At 44.9% G+C, this 21,195-nt stretch overlaps 1 protein-coding gene across 3 annotated transcripts in view; it reads left to right on the forward strand.

The window, feature by feature from the left end:
• The window catches only part of atrn (attractin), a 251,182-nt gene that overhangs the window by 216,538 nt on the left and 13,449 nt on the right, over positions 1-21,195 (forward strand). For 2 of the 3 annotated variants that reach the window (XM_049596080.1, XM_049596079.1), the window contains exons 28-29: positions 1,666-1,780; positions 9,578-16,926. In XM_049596080.1, the coding sequence (XP_049452037.1) occupies positions 1,666-1,780; positions 9,578-9,702 (240 nt within the window). In that variant the 3' untranslated portion in view covers positions 9,703-16,926. Of the gene's footprint in view, positions 1-1,665; positions 1,781-9,577; positions 16,927-21,195 lie in introns of those variants that run through there. The other variant, XM_049596081.1, reaches the window with a different exon arrangement.

The raw sequence follows: 21,195 nt of genomic DNA on the forward strand, positions 1-21,195 counted from the left end.
CAGAGGAGGAATGGTTGCATTGATGTCACATATACATGTCGGGGCGGTCTGGTCCACGAAAGCTTGGTTTGAGCTGGATCCATGTTGCTGCTGCTGACGGGGGGTCTGTCTCTGGAGCTGCTGCCTGCTCTCCTTCTGCTGAGGTGGTCTGTAGCAGTGATACACACCATCCCCCACTTCTGTGCAGACCCAGAGAGACTCTCTCTTGTATCTTGTGAGAGTCATAACTCCATCCTCAGAATTCACAGCTGTGTTGAAGCGCTATAGAAATGTTCAAACGTCCGACCCAGTCAGATTGCAGTCGTGGCTCTTTCAGGAAAACCGATTTGGGTTTTTATTCAAACACGAGATGGACATTACAGCACATTTACTGAGCGGAGTGTGTGTCTGAAAGAGTTTATTATCCACTAACACACACGCAGGGCAAATAACAGAGGATAAGATGCCCTTCACTGTCGGACGAACGCGGCCAGCTGCACACAACCACATGTGGAAACACACACGCTATAAATAGGCCGATACACATGTGGAGGAGCATAAACAAATACAGGATCCCCCCCTCTGTTACAACATGACTATACACACACACACACACACACACACATGGAGGCATCCAGGTCTTTGTGCCACCTCCCCAGCTACCTGTGTGACAGCCTGTGTATCATGCTGCTATGAAAGGTAAGCCTCAGAGACGCAGCGCAGAATAATTGTGTAAAATGGGTCAGAGCCTGAATATCATTACTGTGTGTGTGTGTGTGTGTGTGTGTGTGTGTGTGTGTGTGTGTGTGTGTGTGTGTGTGTGTGAGACCAGCTGTGACAAATTTTTGTGTGAAAAGGCGAAAAGTGTGAGTGTGAAAAATGTGCGTGTTGCAGTGTGCGTCACACTCCTGCGGCGTCGCCACTTAAGCTCAACTCTCCAGAGTATAAAGACCAGCGTGGGAAGGGATTGAACTTGTGTTCAGAGGTGTGTGTGTGTGTGTGTGTGTGTGTGTGTGTGTGTCAGTTAGTGTGTGTGAGCACATTGAGAGTCAGTGTCAGGAGTGTGTGAAACCATGCCATGGCCCAGTTTCCTGTCCGGCTCAGGAAACACAGAGCGAGGAGAGATATTCAGCTTCTGTATCTGTATGCGGTTGTCATGGCGGCGTTCTTCATATCCATATCCTCCGTCGAGGTAAAGCCATAAATATTGTAGGAGGCGAGCGGCGGCGGATCCGGCCAGTGTTTACAGGCGGGAAACTCATCCCCACATATGGATGAGTTGCTGATGAACAGGAGATATTGGTATTAGGGAGTCAGGTGTGTCAGGCAGCCTGCAGCGACAGGAGTGCACCGCCAGCACCGCCGACACAAATCTCCGCTCCCAGGGCCGCCACTTGATATCCAGTCGCGGCCCGCGCTGCACACAGGCGGCATTGTCATGAAATTGTGCACAGTGGGGGATTTTGGGAAGGTGTGTGGGGGGGGATCCAATTTGTGGCTCAGATCAGTGTGTGTATCTGGAGTTATTTCTCTGTGGTCGCAGGCGTGTTGCTGACACAAACAGGAAGAGTAACAGCAAAGCCTCCGTTATCCACGTCTTTGAAAATAATGTGTGTTCACCAGGATTTGGGAGGATTGTGATGTGTAATTTTTTTTCTTCTTCTCTGTTCTTTTCTCTTCCTGCAGTCCGTCCCAAAACCCATCGCCCTGGAGCCTTGCTTTGGCAACAAAGCCGCCGTGCTCTCCATCTTTGTGCGGTTACCCAGGGGCACCGGCGGCATCCCTCCTCCAGGACAGTCTGGTAAGATGCAGACACTGAATCCTTCGCTTGTTTTCTTTCCTCACGTCGTCTGTCTTTGTTTGATTGTTGTTGACTTCTTACACCCCCCTCTCCTTGATCTGTCCTCCTCTCTCTGTCTCATGAAGCTCCTTTATGCTTTTTAACTCACTTCCTTTCTTCTGTTCAGCTTCCTCCCAACTCTCACTCCATCAGTCAGAATAATATCCAAAATACTTTTATTTAGCAGCGCAGAAACCATTTTTGATTTTATCTGTGGCAGTCTTTGTGTGTTTGTTAGAGCTTCCTCCCAACAGTCGACCAAACGTTAGTCGACCACCATTATTTGGCAACATTTCATGGGTCGCGTAGTTGCAGAAAAAAGCATGAAACTCTATCAGGAGCTGCACCTTGTCAAAATAAATCCTAACCTATATGGCTGGACCATGTGGGACTTTACTTTGAAAGGACAGGCACAGGAAGTGTCCACGCTCAGCAGTCAGACAGGAGTCAGGTTAATCTCCAGGGCTGGTACCTGCGGTTATTCCACAGGCTAGTTAATAACATGTCGGGCAGGAAATCCAAAGTGTGGGATCATTTTGAGAAGGTGAAGGACGAACCCAAGGTGATATGTAAACTCATCTTCATTGGTCGACTACAAACATGACGTATCATGTGAAACATGGAAGTAGCTACATGCCCATTAGCCCACAGCGTCATTAACAGGCGGCTCGCTCAGTGTGTGACGTGCACTTGGAGATAAAATATAGGCCTATATTAATGAACTCGGACTCAGACGGCACTTGGCAGTGCCCAGGAGGTGAACTGGCACCTCTCCAGCTACCAGTCCATGCTCCATGCTTGGTCTGTACAAGGATTTGAACCAGCGATCCTCCAGTTCCCAACCCAGGTCCCTACGGACTGAGCTGCTGCTGCCCCATCAATAAACAAGTAAAAAAGAAAATAAGAAATCAAATAAAAGATAAAACAGAAACCTCTGGAACAGTCAAAGGCCTCCGAACATGTTCAGCTTTGATTTGATCCTGATCACAGGAGCAAAAACACCAACTGAGGTCAAACTCTGAAGATTTGATTTCAAACATTGGAAATTTGTCTGCAACAAATTGCTTGAAAAGTCGTTTGGTGTCAGGCCGACATTAACTGATCTTCATCACATCATGTGTTTCTGTTTCTGCCGTCTGACAAACAACCATAAATATAAATCAGTGATTTGATGGAGGCTCATAAGTGCCGCCTCCTCAGCGGGTAAACAGTAATTTCTGTGCCGCAGCAGAAGTCCATCAGTCAAATCAGTGTTTTATTCCTGCATAAAGTCGTCTGAGAACAGAAACATAAATACATATCAACACCTGTATTGTCTCATCCCAGATTTTGGCACTAACAGTGAAGGATCTCACAGAGAGCCGCAGATGACAGGAAGTTGGCATCGTGCCTGAACTTGTCTGTGCAGGGGCGTTCTGTCATTGTTCTGGAGGAGCTTCATTTTTCTCGTCCCTGTTACAGTGTGAGTGCCGACTCATCGGCTGTGGAGAGGCGCACAGCTCTTACAGCCACACTAAAAAAATTAACTCAGAGGCCAAGACAGAAACAAAGACATGTTTTTCAGATGTCGCCAGCTTAGTCAGGGCTCATCTGTGAGCCAGGAGGAGGGGACACTGAGCACCAGACCTCTACAGGGATTTAATTAACTGCATTTAAGAAATCTGCACCACCACAGTACAACAGTAGTTCAGGTGGACCCTGGGTTGTTACTGAGGCTGAATCCATACGGACACATTTTTATTTTAAACACAACTTCTGCTATGTTCACACCGAGTGTCAAACTGCTGCCGTCTTTTCAGTTTTAAAACTCTGGATTTAATTTAAGTCTGAACAGGTGGAAGCTGAGACTTAATGATGACTTAGACACCCACGTCTGTTTCCCACCAGGTGTGTCGTAGTGGAACTGATGGAGGGGGGGGGCTCAGATAGCCTGAAATAAAAGTTTGATATTTTATTAAATCAGTTGAAAGACTGAACTTTGTATAAGAAAGTACTAGAAGCTCTCTGAGTCCGCTCTCACAGGGAGTTATGGTTTTATTTTGGCTCGGGGGAGGGACATACAACTTTGAATGATTGTATTTTGTTTTTGTTTTTTTCCTCTTGAATTTTTTTAGAGAGAAAACATGTCTTCCAAACATTTTCAAATTTAGGTTCTAAATTTTGCAGATTTTTAAAGAAAATATAATTTTAAAATTTTGGCTATTTGCATTACAAATTTTCACAATTTCCAAAGAAAATATGCCCTCCTAATAATTTTAACTTTTCAGTCCTTCCAGAAAAATGCAGAGTTTTTTTGTGATTGTTGCGGGGCAACAATCCTTGATTATGCAGCACGTTTTCTTAAAAAATGCGATGGAATATGCGGAATATTTATGCAATTTCATGCGATGAAATTGCGGGAACTTGCAAAAACTGCGGTTTGATGAAAAAGAGGAAAAAAGTAATTTCCCCAACACCCTGTTGTCACTAGGCTACTACCTTAATGTAGTCATTTCTAATTACTTCCTATGATAAGCAAGCATACTACATCAGAGAAAGTGCAGGGAATATTTAAGTTCTCATCTTGTTTTATTTCAGACCTTAATAAACACATGGCTCAAACTTACAAAACATTGCTGAGTCAAACTAGCAACAGTTCTGTAGCTAGAATATGCTACAACTTATGTAAAAATAAATAAATAAAATATATATTATGTCATGAAGGCTATGGAGAGAGATCCGTTTTTGTGCACCCACTGGTTAAGCGCTTTTTGAAAGGAGTCAGGCGACAGAGACCTGTCACGTGCCCTTTGGCACCGCAGTGGGATTTACCCCTGGTGTTACGTGCTCTGGGAGAACCTCCCTTCTCTCTGTCACAAATCTCTCTCAAACTACTGTCATTAAAGACAGCACTTCTCTTAGCCCTGACTTTGTAAGAGAGGGAGTGATTTATGTGCACTGTCAGTCTCCCCGTCTTGTTTCGTTATCAGAGATGACGGGAGCGCAGCTACTCTGAGACCGAATCCCTCATTCATGCCTAAAATCATATCCAGCTCTTGTAGATCAAGAGTTATTTCACTGGAAGGTTTCTTCCCTCCTCCCCACAGGAGGAGAAGAAACGTCACACCGACTCTGCCTAGTGCGCACTCTGTCTCATTACGTGACGCGCACAGCGAGCCTCAGACAGACACAACAGTTGTTTGTACATTACAGAGAGCGTTCACAAGAAAAACCCTCTTGCAACGAAAATGCGAGGATTATGAAATCATGCAAGCCCCGCATATTTTGCGCATTTTACGCGGAAATCGCCAATTTATGCCGTGAAAGTGCAGCGTCTTTGAAAAAATGCGGCCCCCGCATGAACATTCAGATTTTGGCTGATTATACATTGAATTATGTGATTGCATAATCGCGTTTTCTGGAGGGACTGACTTTTAGCGATATTCCAAATTTTTGCAATTTTTCAAATTTTAACGATTTTCTAAATTTTGGAAAAACATGCCTTCCATGGGGCTTGGAGGGCATGCTCATTGATCACAACCCAAAAACTGTAAAAACAGAAATTATCAATGGATTTTCACATTTCTGACGGTCCTTGGACACACCATGTGTGACAAATGCTTCCATCAGGAAAAAAAACACATCACCAAAAATAATAAAATAAAGCGTCTTGTTGCTGACGCGTCCACCGCAGTAGATTGCTGAGCTTCAGTGTCAGACTCCAGCCTGCTCCAACAAACTGGAGACGTACCGACTGACATCTACTGAACGTGATATGCTAACGATGGAGAAGTACCTCATGTAACCCCTCTTCTCCATCCCTTTAGCTTGAGCTAACTGACACACAGGCGGTTCAGGAGTCCTGGTTCGTTCTGTGAGCCTTCAGTCTGCTGTTTACAGTGTGGACGACGTGCTACTTATAAAACCTGAGGTTCAGTGTTTACAGTTGTTGTCAGTCACTGTTCATCACATTCTGACTCGAGAATAATTTCCCCAAATTTCTCCCTGTGTTTCTGTTCGACGCAAAAACTCTTCAGAGAAACAAACAGACGCAGTTTTTCCTCTGCGACAGAACAAAGTGACATTTTTCCTCTTCAGACAGAAGTGAATCCTCAGAGGACAATCACAGCTCGGCCTGACGCTGCTCAGTGACAGAGGAGAGGAATGAGGGATGATGGGACATGTGGTCTTCATGTAGAGACAGACTCATCGTGACCATGCTCTCATTTGTTTACAGTAATTATTTCATGGCTGCATCAGAAACGTGACGACGAGGACGGCTTGACTTGTAAAGACGTCCCTCATCTCTCCGTCCTCGCTGTGTGTCCGTCCGTCTGTCCTCTCAGTCCTGTGTGTTTGTTTCTCACCCTCTCATCTGCGTCTCCTCCTCCATCATCTTCCTGTCTGCGCGTCGTCTCGTCCCTCGGCTCTCAGAAGCGTTCTGCAGCTCTTCTTGTCGCCACTCTTGAGTTTTATTTTCCTTCTTGATGCGTCTTGTCTGTGCGGTCTGGGTTTAAAGTGCAGTCTGGTGTCTCTTCTTGCATTTCCCCGTGCTCTCCCTCCTTCTTTCTCTTCCTCCTTCCTTCTGATAGCGCTGAGGATTGAGCCCATTTCTTCCTTTCATCCTTCGCTGTGTCACTCGCCGTCTTTACATTCCCATCCGTCCTTCATCTGTTTCCCTTATCTTCCTCTGCGAGACAGTCTGATAGGACCCAGGACTAAGTACTTCTCCTGCCTTTTCTTACAACTCATTTTTTCTTCTTTTCTGTCTTCAAGGACTCAAAACTTGATTCCTGTTCTGTCTCTTTTTGTGTCTGTGTTTTATAGCCTCTTTGCTTCCCACAGCTGCCGTCCCCCGACCATCAGCTCGCCCCAGGCCCTTATTAATTACCACACAGGCCTTTTGTCATAACAAAACCGCCTCGGCTCTCAGCGGAGCTTTCCCTCAGGCGGCTGTGGTTGAGACCGTGTTAGCCGTGTTCCTACCGCCTCCTCGTGCCTGCGAGGGTCTCGTCTTAAGTTTTCTTCTGACTGCTGTCACAACCTCACAGCACATCTGTTTACAGTTAAGCATGTTCCAAAATGGCCGCCCTCCTCACTGTCCAAACAGCCCAGAGGAGGTCAGCGCCGTACATTACCTCTGATTTGTATCTGAGCCTCGTTCAGTTGCTGTGAACCGTCCTGTGCCGGCTTTAAGGCGGAGAGTCGAGCTAATAGTTGCAGCCTGATTTCACAGGAAGTGATATTGCCACCGCTTTTCCCCCGAGGATTTATATTTCACTCTCCGCCGTGTGCACTTGATCGGGGGAAATGCATCCATCATTGGAGATAAATGGGGTTTATTGGAATTTCATGGCTCAGAGAGTATTAATAAATGTTAATGAAGTGTGCTATAAGTAAATGATTGCCTGCACTGCCAGTCTGTGATCTCACCACCTGTGTGTGTGTGTGTGTGTGTGTGTGTGTGTGTGTGTGTGTGTGTGTGTCCCAATTTTACACACTTAAGTTAAATAAGCTTTGTGTTTGTAGAAGGAAACTGACATAGAGAAGTTTAAACCAAAAATGCAGTCACATGCTCCAGTGCATGTTTCACAGTTTGCTGTTGATGGAAGAGGAACAAACATCATGAAATATCCTGATATTATTTTAGGGTCATATGAACCTCCTCCTCTAATATAATCACACGTTGATCATATGAATCCTGTGCAGACATTTTTTTCCGGATTATGGGACCTGCTGCCGTGCTCCTGAAAGTTAGCACAGAAAATAAAAGCATTGCTGTCCCCCATGTTGTTTATTTGCACATTCAGTATTCACTTGCACTAAATATGTTCACTTTAATCCATTGCTCACTTTTTTTTATCCACTGCTCATTATTATTATTGTTATTATTATTTATTGCTGTTTCTTGTATCTTTTGTACTTTTATCTGCATACCTAGTTTTTTTTAAGTTTTTAAATATTGAAATCTTTAATTTGACTCTTTACCCTTGACTGCTGTAACACTGGAATTTCTCAATTATGGGATCAATAAAGGTGTATCTTATCTTATCTTATCTTATCTTATCTTATCTTATCTTATCTTATCTTAAAAGGCACAACAGTAGCACCCAGCGCCTCATGTTTACAACCCCTAATGTGACAGTATGATGTAATCACATATGTATTTATTACAACTAAAACCTGTATACATTTTATACATACACACATTTTACAAAATACATTTCGAGGTAAAAAAAAATTAAAAAGGTGAATACGAGTCCAGAGCTGGTTGTTGTTAGTTGTTTGTTGTTATTTTATTATCTTTCATAGAGTGGGCGGAGCACGAGCACATCAGAGACTTGGACCAGCTGAGCTAGCTAACTTCCTGTTTAGCCCTCTGCTAACTTGAATGAGGGTGAAATAAATCAGGGGTGTTGCTCTTCTCAACTTTCAAATGTTATCAGACTAAAATGATCAGATTCTGATTGTGAAACAAGTCGTTTTCCAAGATTTAAGCTGCTTAAAGCAAACCACCATTTTACAGCTGCGACACTACCCACAGAGTCAGCTAGTTAGCATTTTAGCACTTCCTGTTCCCTTGTTTTAAAGCCAGTGGGCTTTTTGTTTAGCTGTCTGAAAAAAAGTCTGATGGACTTTCACGTTATGTTCTACGACATAAACAATGTCAGTAAATACCTCACTGTGAATTTAGAAGCTTTTATGTGTCTTAAAAAGACGGTTGCACTGAAGTAACACTGTTAATGTTGAATTGGTCACATCTCATATTGATCCGTGTTTTCTGGCACTCAACTTTTGGGCGTCATCTGTGCAAATATCAAAACTTTACCAGACCTTTGACATTTCTGACATCTGACTAGCGAATCTGTCACGTTCGGTCAATGTTGGACGGCAGGTGACTGATGTTAGAAAAAGCGAGTCACAAAACTATCAGGGCGAAGTGAGGCGTCCCGCCCAGGTGACACACCATCCATCATCCCTCCACCTCTCGACGACTAAGCCAATGTAGCACTGGATGATATGGCTTAAAAATAATATTGCGATATTTTTAGGTCACATCACGATACATGATCTATATTAACCACTGTAGACTGCTAAAGTACAAAATCATTTTTAAAAAAGATGGCTGCTAACAGGAGTCATCATGTGAACACGACTGTACAGCCTCGTGGTGGTGGTGATGTTAAGTCATGTGACCAAGGTGTAGTTTGTTTATAGCCCCGCGTCAGCTTCTTACTGCACCTTTAATAGTGACGAATATTTTACTGAACAAAACCTGTAAGTTTCATAAACGTTTGTTTGTCACAGAGTTTATTTTCTGCAATAATCTAAAATCGACGCTGACCTCAGGGTCGACCTGCAGGACACATTATCCCTGCAGCACTCTGTGACAAAAGCACAAGTTTAACTAACTTGGTTGTGATTGGTCAGTGATCCCGCACGCTGTCAAGTGCACCCTGAAGAAAGACACATAGAGAGGGCAGGCATTTGATGACTGATCAGGAGAGGCGCTAATTTTGTTGTATTCTAACAAATCCTTGGACTCACAGTTTATTTTTAGACCGTCTGCTCCGACCTGCAACAAAACTTAAACCCACTCCCCGTGAGAGTTGTGTCGGGTCCCACAGGATCCCCATCTCAGTGCTCTGTTTGGTATGTCAGGATCACAAAATAAGAAATGAGTGGCGTATCAGTCTTTACATAACCTTCACCTGACTGTGATGTTTCTGTGTGTGTGTGTGTGTGTGTGTGTGTGTGTGTGTGTGTGTGTGCGTGCAGGTTTGGCGGTGGCCAGCGCGCTGGTGGACGTCTCTCAGCAGATGTGCGTTGGCTACAAGGAGAAGTCCGGAGGTCTGAGGAACCGCAAACAGCAGCCCACTGCACAGCCATCCACCTGTATCTGACCACGCCCCCGCCCTCCTCCACCACCCCATCACCTGACGCTCTCCCATCAGCCCCCCGCCTCGGCCTCCTCCTTCAGAGACTCCCGCCAGCTCCGCTCTGGCAGGGAGAGGTGCATGCTGGGAAGCAGGACTGGAACATTTTGGCGAGGGGCCGAGTCGTCCGGCGGACTGGGCTTCCCCTCCCTCTCCTCCGACGGGAACTTTGGGTCCCCACAAACTGAGAGACAGAAACTGGACACAGAGGGAGGGAGGGAGGGACGGAGCGGGTGCTGACATCACCTCTTCCCCTCCAGAAAAAAAAAAAACAAACAAAAAAACAAAACATTTTACATTTGTCGACACCGCCTCGTTAGAGTCAAGGCGGCCGCGGCTTGCTGCTAGAAGAGATCCTCGTCTCGTAGTTTTGGAAAAATCCAGAGACTTTGCAACCCTCATTTTCACTTCTTAAGTTATTGTTGTTTTTAATGGTTTTATTTTGAAGGCAGGAACAAAGTGGACACGTTCAGCTGCGCATGCGCGCACACGCACACACACACACACACACACTTCCAAAATAACAACTTTCCAGGCCCTTGTATCACTTGTAGCCCACTGTCGCCTGCTGTCATGTTCACAGCTCAGCACTGAGGGCTACTGTCGCCGCAGTCCTGTACAGTTTGGCCTCCGAACGAGCTAATAGCATGTTGAGTCTTCCTTTAACGAGGATCTGCTGTAGGAGGCCGGCCGTGCAGCCAAAGCCCATCGAAAGAGTCTGTGACATTTCTAATCGGCCTCTGTGTCGTCCGCCGCTGTCTTCTCTGTGTCCTGTCTGGAGCTTTGTCTCCACCCGTCTCTCTCTCTCTGTCTCTGCGGCCATCTGGCTGCGCAGCCAACCACCTCTCCAGCCTCTCTGGCAGCGCGTCCAAGTACAAAACAAAACCGCAGCAACATCTCATCCACGCTGGCTGGCTGGATCGTGAGCCAGCGCAGATTGAAACTTTTCCAGCTAATTACTCCTCCAGTTGCAGTGAAAGCCAGCGGCCGCGCACACACAGGTGCACACGCATGGCGCTCACACGCAGCCGGCGGTGAGAAAACCCTCCAGTGTTTAACGATTGTCCCTTTGGCAGCGCCGCGCCTCGAGCCCGTGTGAAACAGGCTTCCCATAGATCGTCTGATTGACTGGAGTGATTAGGCCGGTGTGCGTGAGAGGAGCCGGGGCGACGGTTCAGCATCCTTTGTGATCGTTGCCTCAGAAATCCATCGCCTCTAATTGCTGCTCACGTGTCCCCAAATGCAGCGCACGTCCCCTCTTCGATGCCAGAAATCCTGTTGCTTTCTCCCCGCCGCTCGATGGTGATTGTTCCGTGTCTCTGAGCTATCTACGGCGGCCTAATTAGCCCCCGCCACCGCAGTGACATTTGTGTCCACATTGATGCAGCTACAGCTGAGCTTTGAACATATGAACTGTACGGGGCAGACGACCTGAACATGAAGCACACACATATGTTAAACTAACAGTGTTTGATAAATGGGACTTTTGATTTGGCCACATCTCATATAAAAACACAGAAAGACGAGCACTAAACGTTTTCTCCTGTTGCCTGGTCTCTTGGGCTTCCTCTGTTTTTGGGCTCCATGTGTGAGGCGGCTGCTTTTTCTGTTTTTCCTTCCTTTATATCTGCTTCACCTGCCTCTCTCTCCACAGCCCTTATCTGGTCCATTTTTAAAGAAGCATTACTCCTTTGTGTCAGCTGGGGAAAATGAGGGAAAACACAGAATGAAAAACACAAAAAAGCAAAAACAGAAAACTGCTGGTTTGAAACAGAGCTGTTGCTTTGAAATGTCACAGGTAATGTTGTGTTTTGAGGGCATCAGTGTGTCAGATCTGTCTCCGCCTGCCTCTTCCTCTTCTCTCCTCCAGCACTGAACATCACAGCAGGCTTTAATAAGTCTAAAGTGGTCATCTTTGTAAAGTATGAGTTGCATACTACAACACCTGCAGGTCTCCGACTGGAGGCACCGATATAGAAAATATATCTCCTCTTCCCTCGCCAAGTTATTAACTTCCCGCCCTCGCAGAAGTACAGTAATAGAACAATTTAATAACTTGTATTCTGCCCTAAAGAATGCGTCGTATTTAGTTCCAGGCTCTCACATGTGTTCAGCATACTAGAACTGCTCAGCGTCTGGTTAAAGGGCACACTTTTAGCACTGGGAAAAGGTCAGAGCAGAAAGCATGAACAAAGTTGACATTCTGTAATTATAGAGAGCTGGATGTGCTCACAACTCCACTCAGCGACCCTGGCGAGCGTTAAGGAGTCAGCTCTGCTCGCACAGGAGTGAAAGCACTTCACTTAGACTCTGCATTATCAGGCTTTTTTTTGGGCTCTTTTCTCCAGCAGAGGAAGCTTCTCTAACAGTCGTGTCTGGGCTGGGTTTGTCAAGTTTAAGCTGTCACTTACAAATTTCAAGAAAATCCTCCTCACGTCTGAGATGCATAAAACACTTTATTAAACTGCATCAGTCCATCAGAGCAGTCGTCCTCCGCTCGGCTTCTTCTCAGGTCCGCACAAGGTTGATTTTTTTTTTTTTTTTTTTGTGCTACACTACAGTTCAGTTTGGCAGGAACCCAACCATCGCTCTGAGGTGCTATTCAATTCCAAAAATCTTGTTGGGAGGAACATTTTTGGGATGCACAAAGCTCTGCAGCTGGAGGAAGACAACAATATTCTTCAGCCTGAAAATCACATTTTGATTCTCTGTTGAACAGTTTTTTGTTTTTGTTTGCTTCACACCTGTTTCAGGTGTTAATTCATTGGACACACAGATTTGATCAACACTCATCTGACACTCGAAGCAGCTTTAAAACAAAAGCAAGAATGAAGAATTATTTGGGGTGAAACAACCCAGTCACCAGAAAATGTTGGCATGGTGCGTTTCTGCAGATCACAGATAAGTTTCATTTACATGTTAATATGTCGCAGATACTTTCCAATAGCACTGTGGTTAACATGGGGGTCAGGGCACAAAAAACACTAGGTTACGTTTCGAGAAAGATCATGTGTTGGCTTGAAATACACGGTTTTAAGGGAGCAAACACACTGGAAAAGCAGCAGTGTCTCAGAAAAACACAACTACTTTTCATGGCACCCTCCCTGCTGCAACAACAGCCACAGAGCTCTAAAACAAACACATTTTGGGGCTAAAAATCAGCTGGAAACACATAAATGACTGAATGACTCGCTAAATCACAGCTGTGTTGTTGTTGGTCTGCAGGAGGGCCGTCCTGTGTACCAGTTATTGGGAATCAAAGCTTCAGTGAGAAATCTTTGTGGGATAAATAAGAAATAAGGACGTAAAAACACATAAAAATGAGCCACCTTGTCATCTCGCAGGTCGCAGTAACGTAAGCTACAATAGCTACAATCTCGCCCAGGTGACACACCATCAGACATCCCCTCCACCTCCTGTTGACAAACTCAGCTTAGAGCTGAGTGACATGGTTTAAAAATAATTATGCCATATCTTTAGGCTACTACTTACTGTAGACTACTGAAATGCAACATTAATAAATGAATGACAGTTACAATAAAGTTAAATAAAGTGCTGTTATAATAACGTTAAAGTGATGGTATAATTACATAAAGGGAAGCGCAACCGCTGCTGCTTTTATTTTGAAGCACCCGGCTCATCTCAGGCAAAAAGTGTTGATGTTTTTACTGTGAACTTGAAGCTTCCGGTCCACAGTCTGATGTTAACAGTTAGCACAAAATTAAACTGTCCCTGCTGCACTTTTAAGTGTGATGATTTATTCACTGTGAGCAGGAAACAAACTAACAGCTCTGTGGACCATAACTTGATCATATTAGCAAGTTGCAGTGGTGCTCCATGGTTGCAAAATGCAACTAAATAGTCACGGTCTGGAGCTTTGCAGGTAAAAAGACACTGTTCACGCTATCGTTTCATTAAGTTAAACTGTTATTGTGGTGCTGTTAAACATGATTTATCCACTATTAGCTGGAAATAAACTAACAGCTCTCCAGTCCATGTATTTATAGCATTTGCAAATCACAATGGTGCTCCATGGTTGAAAAATACGTCTAAATAATCACGGTGTGGAGATACAAAAACACATGATTCCTCAGTTCACGCTATTATTAATCTCATTAAGTCAAATTGTTATTGTGGTGCTGTAAAACGTGATGATTTATTCACTGTAAGCTGGAAACAAACTGACAGCTCTCCTGTTCACATATTAATAATTACTGTAAATCACAGTGGTGCTCCATGGTCGCAAAATGCAACTAAATCGTAACGTTAACGGTGTGGAGCTCTGCAGATGAGAAACACACTTTGCCTGCTCACAAACTATCGCTCAGGAGAAAGTGGTCTGGATGGTCGGAGGAGTGTTCTGATGTAGTCATTTTATACATCCCACATGAAACAAGCCGCGATTTATCGAGTATACTTAATACATCGTACACCCCTAAGTCGGCTCCTAAGTTATGTCACTTTAGAAACTTTAATCTGTATGAAACATACAAATGTAACATAATCACGGTCTGCAGAAACATACAATGCCAACTTGTTCTTCTGGCGACTCAGCTGAGTGAAAATGTGACCTTGAGCTGATGGAGACGAGAGGCGAGTAAACGTGACCTGCAAAAATCACATGACCTGTTCATCTGACAGGTGACGTGTTCCTGACACTGTAACACCTGAGGTGTACCTGCACTACGTCTCTGTCCTCTGCAGCAGCAGCAGCAGCAGCAGCAGCTCTGAGATCAGCCAACATCTCACATATTTGATTTCCTGTAGATGAAGTATTAAATTCCACGACGCTCTCTTTCCTTTGAAACAAAACTTTATTGCACCCAGCGGTGACAACACTCAGTGACAAACTGTGTAACTGCTGTCGTCTTGTGTTGCAGGTTTCCTTTAGTTTCAGAGCAGAGGTCAGAAATGAATCTGCTCTGAGTCAGATGTACTGTAGAAATAATTTCTCACAGAATGAAGATTGTGTTTTGTTTTCTTGTGTAAATGAATGTAAAATGAGAACTCACCTGTGCAGCCAAGGTAAATCTGTAAACTGGAGCTCACTGGAGGGGATGTGAACGCCCCAGCAGCCTGCTGTCGTCAGTCCCTGCGTGGCCGGCGGTGACAGCGCGGCCAACAGACAGCACAGTTACAGTGAGGTCACGGGGTCACGCCGTGTAAGAGCCGCTTTGTCTTGTTGGAGATGTGCTGAGAAAGATGTGACGTCTGCGGCCCGGACGATGCAAACCCTCGTCTCCTTCTGCCTGATGGTCGGAGCGGCTGAGCAGATCCTCGGTCTGATAGCGTCTACAGTTGGATCTCAGACATTTGTTCTTACCTCCATGGTTTGAGACATTCGTCCTGTGAGGCCGGTCTCACATTCAGATCTCAGCATCAGCAGCAAGCTGAAAAACAAACTCTGTTATCTGTAAATACTATTTGACCCGAATCTGTCGTCAGCAGCTTCACACGGGGTTCCTACACCGCCGCTCCGCACGGTCTCAGAAGTGATTAAGAAAATGTAGAGAGGGGAAAAAAATGTTCCACATTCAGCAGTTATTCAGGACTTTTGACCCTGGCTCCGCCCACACAGGCGTTTTCATTTATTCTGGACTGATGAGACATCTCTTCAGGTGTGTGTGGGCGTCTGCAGACGTCTCCTTCGCTGTCCTCCACACCTGTTAGGGCGGGACTGAATTAGACCTCCATGGTGGGGCCTGACAGGAAGACCCAAAGTCTAAACTTGGGTAAATCGTCACATTAACCTTGATCATGATAAATGTAACATCCTGCTTTAAAGGAGCCGCAGCAAACCTGCGACTGTTTCCTCCCTCAGATCCTGACGTCTGTTAAATCGTCGTGCTGCTGACCGGAGGGAAATCACGTTTTGTCCAACTGGCTTTGAACCAAATCTCTGTGGTTTGAAGTTGTACTCTTACGGACATCAGCCATTTTTACTGCTTACTGATAGCCTTCAGCCGTGTCACAGCTGTGTGAAAGGTGCCCAGTGGAGGTCTGAACCAAGCCCCGCCCACCAAAAACATCATGTTATTTACTAACAGTAAAAGGGTCTATTATACTGTGCTGTGTCGTGGAAAAACACATCACCAGTCTGTCTCTGATTGGTCACAGTTGCTCATCTGGAAACAGCATATCTGAAGCGTCCTGTGTGGGAGTGACTGGAGTTTAAACTCCACAGTGTTTATTTAAAAGCACCTTCTTCCCGCGAGCGTCCTGGCGTCCTGACTGAGAGCCCATCCAAGTGACAAATCCAAACCTAAGAGCACAAAACAACCTTCACCCTGTCAGAGAGAGCCGGGCTCACCGAGGTTAAGTCCTGTCTCAGCCCGGGCCTGTTGGTAAACACCAGCTCAGCTGCGTGTCGCCGCTCTGATGTTACATTTCAGGATTCCTGGGTCCTAAAGTTCAGATCTTCCACATGATTACCTCTCTCCACCATTTGGAGCCGGCGGAGTGTGAAGTGGCCCCGAGCTGCTGAGAACATCTGAGAGGGAGTGTGTGTGAAGGGAAACGTGTAGGAACCCTGTGCGCCATCGAGCCTCCGCACCCGCGTCAGATTAAAGAGTCGCCCCGCTTTCCAAGCCTCAAACTTTATAGGGTAACTTAAACTTTACAGCGGCCTTATTTCAGCTCATTAATCTCTGTATTAACCGATAAACTTGTACAGCAACAACACATATTTATAAAGTGTGACGACTTACTGGAGATCTTCCAATATTCACAGTACGAGTAGAGTTTCTTTCTCCGACACTGGCAGCATTAATCTGTATTTAAAAGCTTTAGTACACAGGTTAAAGCATCAGAATAAGGTCATTGTAAAAGCCCCTCCTTCTTTCTCTCCGCCTCTCTTTTGTATAGTGGCATTATATATACACTGAGGAAGTAGTTTGTTAATATGTATAATTTAGCAGTTGCTGTTTTTTGTAAATAATGAGAAAGTATTGTGAATGGCATTTGTTGAATGGTTTTAAAAATCATTTATGGCGAACCTCTCCAGGCTTTTATAAATGTGACTGCAGTACATAGCATATTTTGTATGTAAGACGCAGTGTAAAGACGAACAAGCATTACTAGAAGCTGATGAACCTACGTGTAAAACTTGAGGATAATAGCTTACTGAACTTGTAATTACTGATGTACAGAAAAGAATGACAGAACATTTTTGTCTATTATTAAATGTGAAAATCCACCACTGCTGTTTCTCTTCATGACTACATCTAACCACAGTGTTGGCTCCTCCTCCAGAGGGGCGGGGCCTTATTATTATGCACAGTTTTTATGCTTCTGCACCAACAACAGCCGTGACCAGAGGAATTATGTTTTCACATTGTTCGTCTGTACATAACATTCTCTTGAACATGATATCTCAAGAACACCTTGATGGAGTTTCCTGAATTTGGCACAAACATCCAGTTTAACCCAAAAATTAACTAATTAGATTTTGGTGATCATTAGGTTAAAGGTCAAAGTCACTCTGACCTTGTCTGTTTTATTCTTGTGAATGCAATATCTCAAGAAGGCCTTGAGGGAATTTCATGGACTTTGGCACAAACATCCACATTGAGTCAAGTGTGAACTGATGAGAAAGTGGTGGTCAAATGTGAAAGGTTAAGGTCACTGTGACCTTGTCCATCTCATTCTTGTGAATGCAATATTTCAAGGGCACCATGAGGATTTTTTTCTTAAATTTGGCACAAACGTTTACTTGGACTCAAATAGATTTTTGTGGTCAAAGGACACTGTGATATCTCAAGAACACCGTGAGGGAATTTCCTCAAATTTGGCACAAACATCCACTTTAACCCAACAATTAACTAATTAGATTTTGGTGATCATTAGGTTAAAGGTCAAAGTCACTCTGACCTCGTCTGTTTTATTCTTGTGAATGCAATATCTCAAGAAGGCCTTGAGGGAATTTCATGGACTTTGGCACAAACATCCACATTGAGTCAAGTGTGAACTGATGAGAAAGTGGTGGTCAAATGTGAAAGGTTAAGGTCACTGTGACCTTGTCCATCTCATTCTTGTGAACACAATATTTTAAGGGCACCATGAGGATTTTTTTCTCAACTTTGACACAAATGTTCACTTGGACTCAAATAGATTTTTGTGGTCATAGGTCACTGTGATATCTCAAGAATGCAAAGATCAAGGTCACTGTGACTTCATCTCCTTTATTCTCGTGAATGCAATATCTCAAGAATGCCTTAAAGGGTCAGTGTGTAAAATGGGTTGAAAACAGTGACATCAGTGGTCAAGTTCTAGATTGCAGGGCTCACTCGCTCACCCCTCCCGTCGGGTAAATGACGGTGGCCTCGTAGGGACAAAAAGCCTTGCGCACGAGTTTTTCAGGAGTAGGTCTATCTAGCGACAAGGTGAATATTTATTTAGAAATCTAAGCCATGTTACGATATTGTAATGAATCCCTCACGAGCAGGAGACCAGAGGAGCGTTCGGGAAAAAGGCCCGTTTATTTGAGCAGTCCAAAAACTCCGGTAACACTCCAGGGGGTAAAAGACTCCGTCCCAAACTCTGACTCTTCTAGCATAACACACACACTTCGTACACACATACTCGTTTACCATACCGAGTGGGGACCCCCTCCCCTCTCTGCTCCACCAATCTCCAGCCCGCACACTGACTGACAGCGTAGCCTGTAAACAGAGCTCAGCTGTTTATTTAGCCTAGCAATATCTCCGGACTATAGTAGCTGCAATGGACGACTTTGAACGCGATTTTGAAGAGTTTCTTGTAGCGGACGCAGACCCAGAGCCATACCTGTTTGAGCCGGAGCATACAGATGAGGAACTCCATGTGTTTGATGCTGAGCGGGCGAGAAGAGAGGCTGAATGCACAGAATGGGATTCGGTGCTACTGCTGCCATCGTTGGGGAGACATATCATCAGGAGGAAAAGCACCGCAGAGACTGCATCACAAGGAGTGAAGTTGCGTCTTCTTTTCCTCGCAGATGACGGTTCGGGTTCATTCTCTCCTGTTGCATGGTAAGTGTGGTCCATTCGCAAACTTGATAACTAAAAAACTTTTAACTACTCTCTATCGACGAACTACTAACACTCTCTGCTGTTTCCTCCTCCTTCTTCCTTTCTTCTGCTGTCTTCGTTAGTTCATTTATACACGTGAAACACGTTCTCTGGCTGGCTGGATTGTCCACTCGGTCTGCCGTACATACATGGCGGCGCAAGATGGCAACCTCTCTAAAGCAAGGCCCTTGCTATATATATATATATATATATATATATATATATATATATATATATATATATATATATATATATATATATATATATATATAAAAGCATAATTATAAGGCTACGAAAACCAAACGAATTTTATTGTATAGCGATTATACACTTGTATAAACATATTAATGGGTAGAATATTCAGATTCAGATTCAGATTGACAATAAACCATGCCAAATATTACACACTGGCCATTTAAGAGAATTTCCTCAATTTTGACACAAACGTCCACTTTGACTCAACAATGTACTGATTTTGATGGCTGAAAGTCAAAGGTCAGTGTGACCTCACAAAACATGTTTTTGTCCATAACTGAAGAATTCATTCACTAATTCTGACCAAACTTGACACAAATGTCTAACAGGATAAAATAATGAAGGTCAAAAGGTCAAAGGTCAGCTTGACTGTGACATCATCATGTTTTAACATCATATCTCAGGAACAGAAGGGGAGACATTTGGTCAGATACTGAATTGGTGACTCTAATCTTGAAACTGTGCTGATTGTTGATTGTGTCTATTTATCCATCCATTTTCATCCTCTTATCCGGGGCCGGGTTTCAGGGGTCAGCAGACGACCCTCTCCCCAGCGACACATTCCAGCTCCTCCTGGAGGACCCTGAGGTGTTCCTAGGAGAGATGAGATATATAATCCCTCCAGTGTGTTCTGGGTCTGCCCCGGGGCCTCCTACCAGTGGGACGTGTCATGAACACGTCTAACAGGAGGCGTCCATTCTTTCAGTCATTGCCCAGAGCTCATGACCATAGGTGAGGGTTGGGACGGAGATGGACCAGTAAATCAAAAGCTTCACCTTCCAGCTCAGCTCCCTCTGAACCACGACAGTCTGGCACAGTGCCCGCATCGCTGCAGATCCCGCACCAAACCAGAAGTGTATTTTGAAAACAGACAATGCATGTAACAGGCTGAAGTTGACACGGCATCCCAGAACGTCAACAACCAACACACCCAGGGTACCTTGGACGTCATATGTGGACGTGGAAAGTCCATGACCAAACGTGGACATGTGACGAGGTCACAGTGAGGATGCACATCACTGCTGAGGGCGGATTGTAAAGCGTCATAGGTGAAGAGAGTTTCTACTCTAGAGAGTGTTGGGGTGTTGATGTGATCAGAAATCTGCACAGTATTTTCCTGTTTATATTTTTGGTGTAGAGGCTGAAATTGTTGCTGGTAGCTGTGGAGACAAATGACCAGCACAAAGGTCAGGAGGTCACCTGGGAGGTCACATTAGAATTCCTGTCCAGAGGATCATGCTTGTTATCACAGTGTTCGTTTCTGAGATGAAGAAGGTGGTGACTCCAGAGGAAAGGTCACGGGGTCACAGAAATCTTTAAACCCTTGAAATCAAGTCTGGGTTGGATCTGCTCACCAGGCGTCAGGACGTCTCACTCTAGATCAGACGCCAGAAACACAAAGTTTCTCCCACGTTGGGTTGTCGCGCTGTGACACGCCCCGCCCGCCCGTCTGCGGCTCCCAGTGGGATGAAACAAATGTAGAGAATTATAATTTGTAAAAACACTTCTCCCCGGGCCTGTTTTCAAATAATCGCTGCTATTTTTAATGCTGCTGTTGATGTTTGTGAGCCCTGCAGCTACGCGGCGGCGGCGGCAGGAGAGGCTGAGTGTCGGTGAGCTGCTGTGTTCTCACCAGCAATTATTCATCACCAGTCATCCTGCATCTCTCCTTCATTCTTTCTCTCCCTTTAATCTCCGTCTCCCACCTCTCCCTCCTTCTCCCTCACTTCATGTCTCTTTTTGTTTCCCTCTCCCACTCTCTTCTCCTCCTCTCGCTCCTCATCTTCTTCATTTGCCTCTCAGCTCTCATTTCCTTTACCCCCCCCCCCCCCCCCACCATTCTTTCACTTTCTCACGCTTTGTCTGACACTTCCTTCCTTCACTCTTCCCTCCTCCGTTCTTGGCTCCTACTTTCTCCTCTTCTCATCTCACACTTCTCCCACTCATCCCATCCTTCAATCTTCAACGTTCCTCCACCCCCCCACCCCCTTTTCCCTTTCCTCTTCATCTTCCTCTGTTACTTCCACCTCTCACATGTCCTCATCTTCCTCCCTCTTTCTAGCTGTTACTTTTCTTTTTGTCACATCTCATCCTTCTCTCCTTTCACTCCTTATCTCTCTGCCTCTCCATTTGTTGCTGTTTCCCCTTACTTCCTTTA

Source organism: Epinephelus fuscoguttatus, linkage group LG14 (assembly GCF_011397635.1).
Source record: "Epinephelus fuscoguttatus linkage group LG14, E.fuscoguttatus.final_Chr_v1".
Taxonomy (NCBI): Eukaryota; Metazoa; Chordata; class Actinopteri; order Perciformes; family Serranidae; genus Epinephelus; species Epinephelus fuscoguttatus.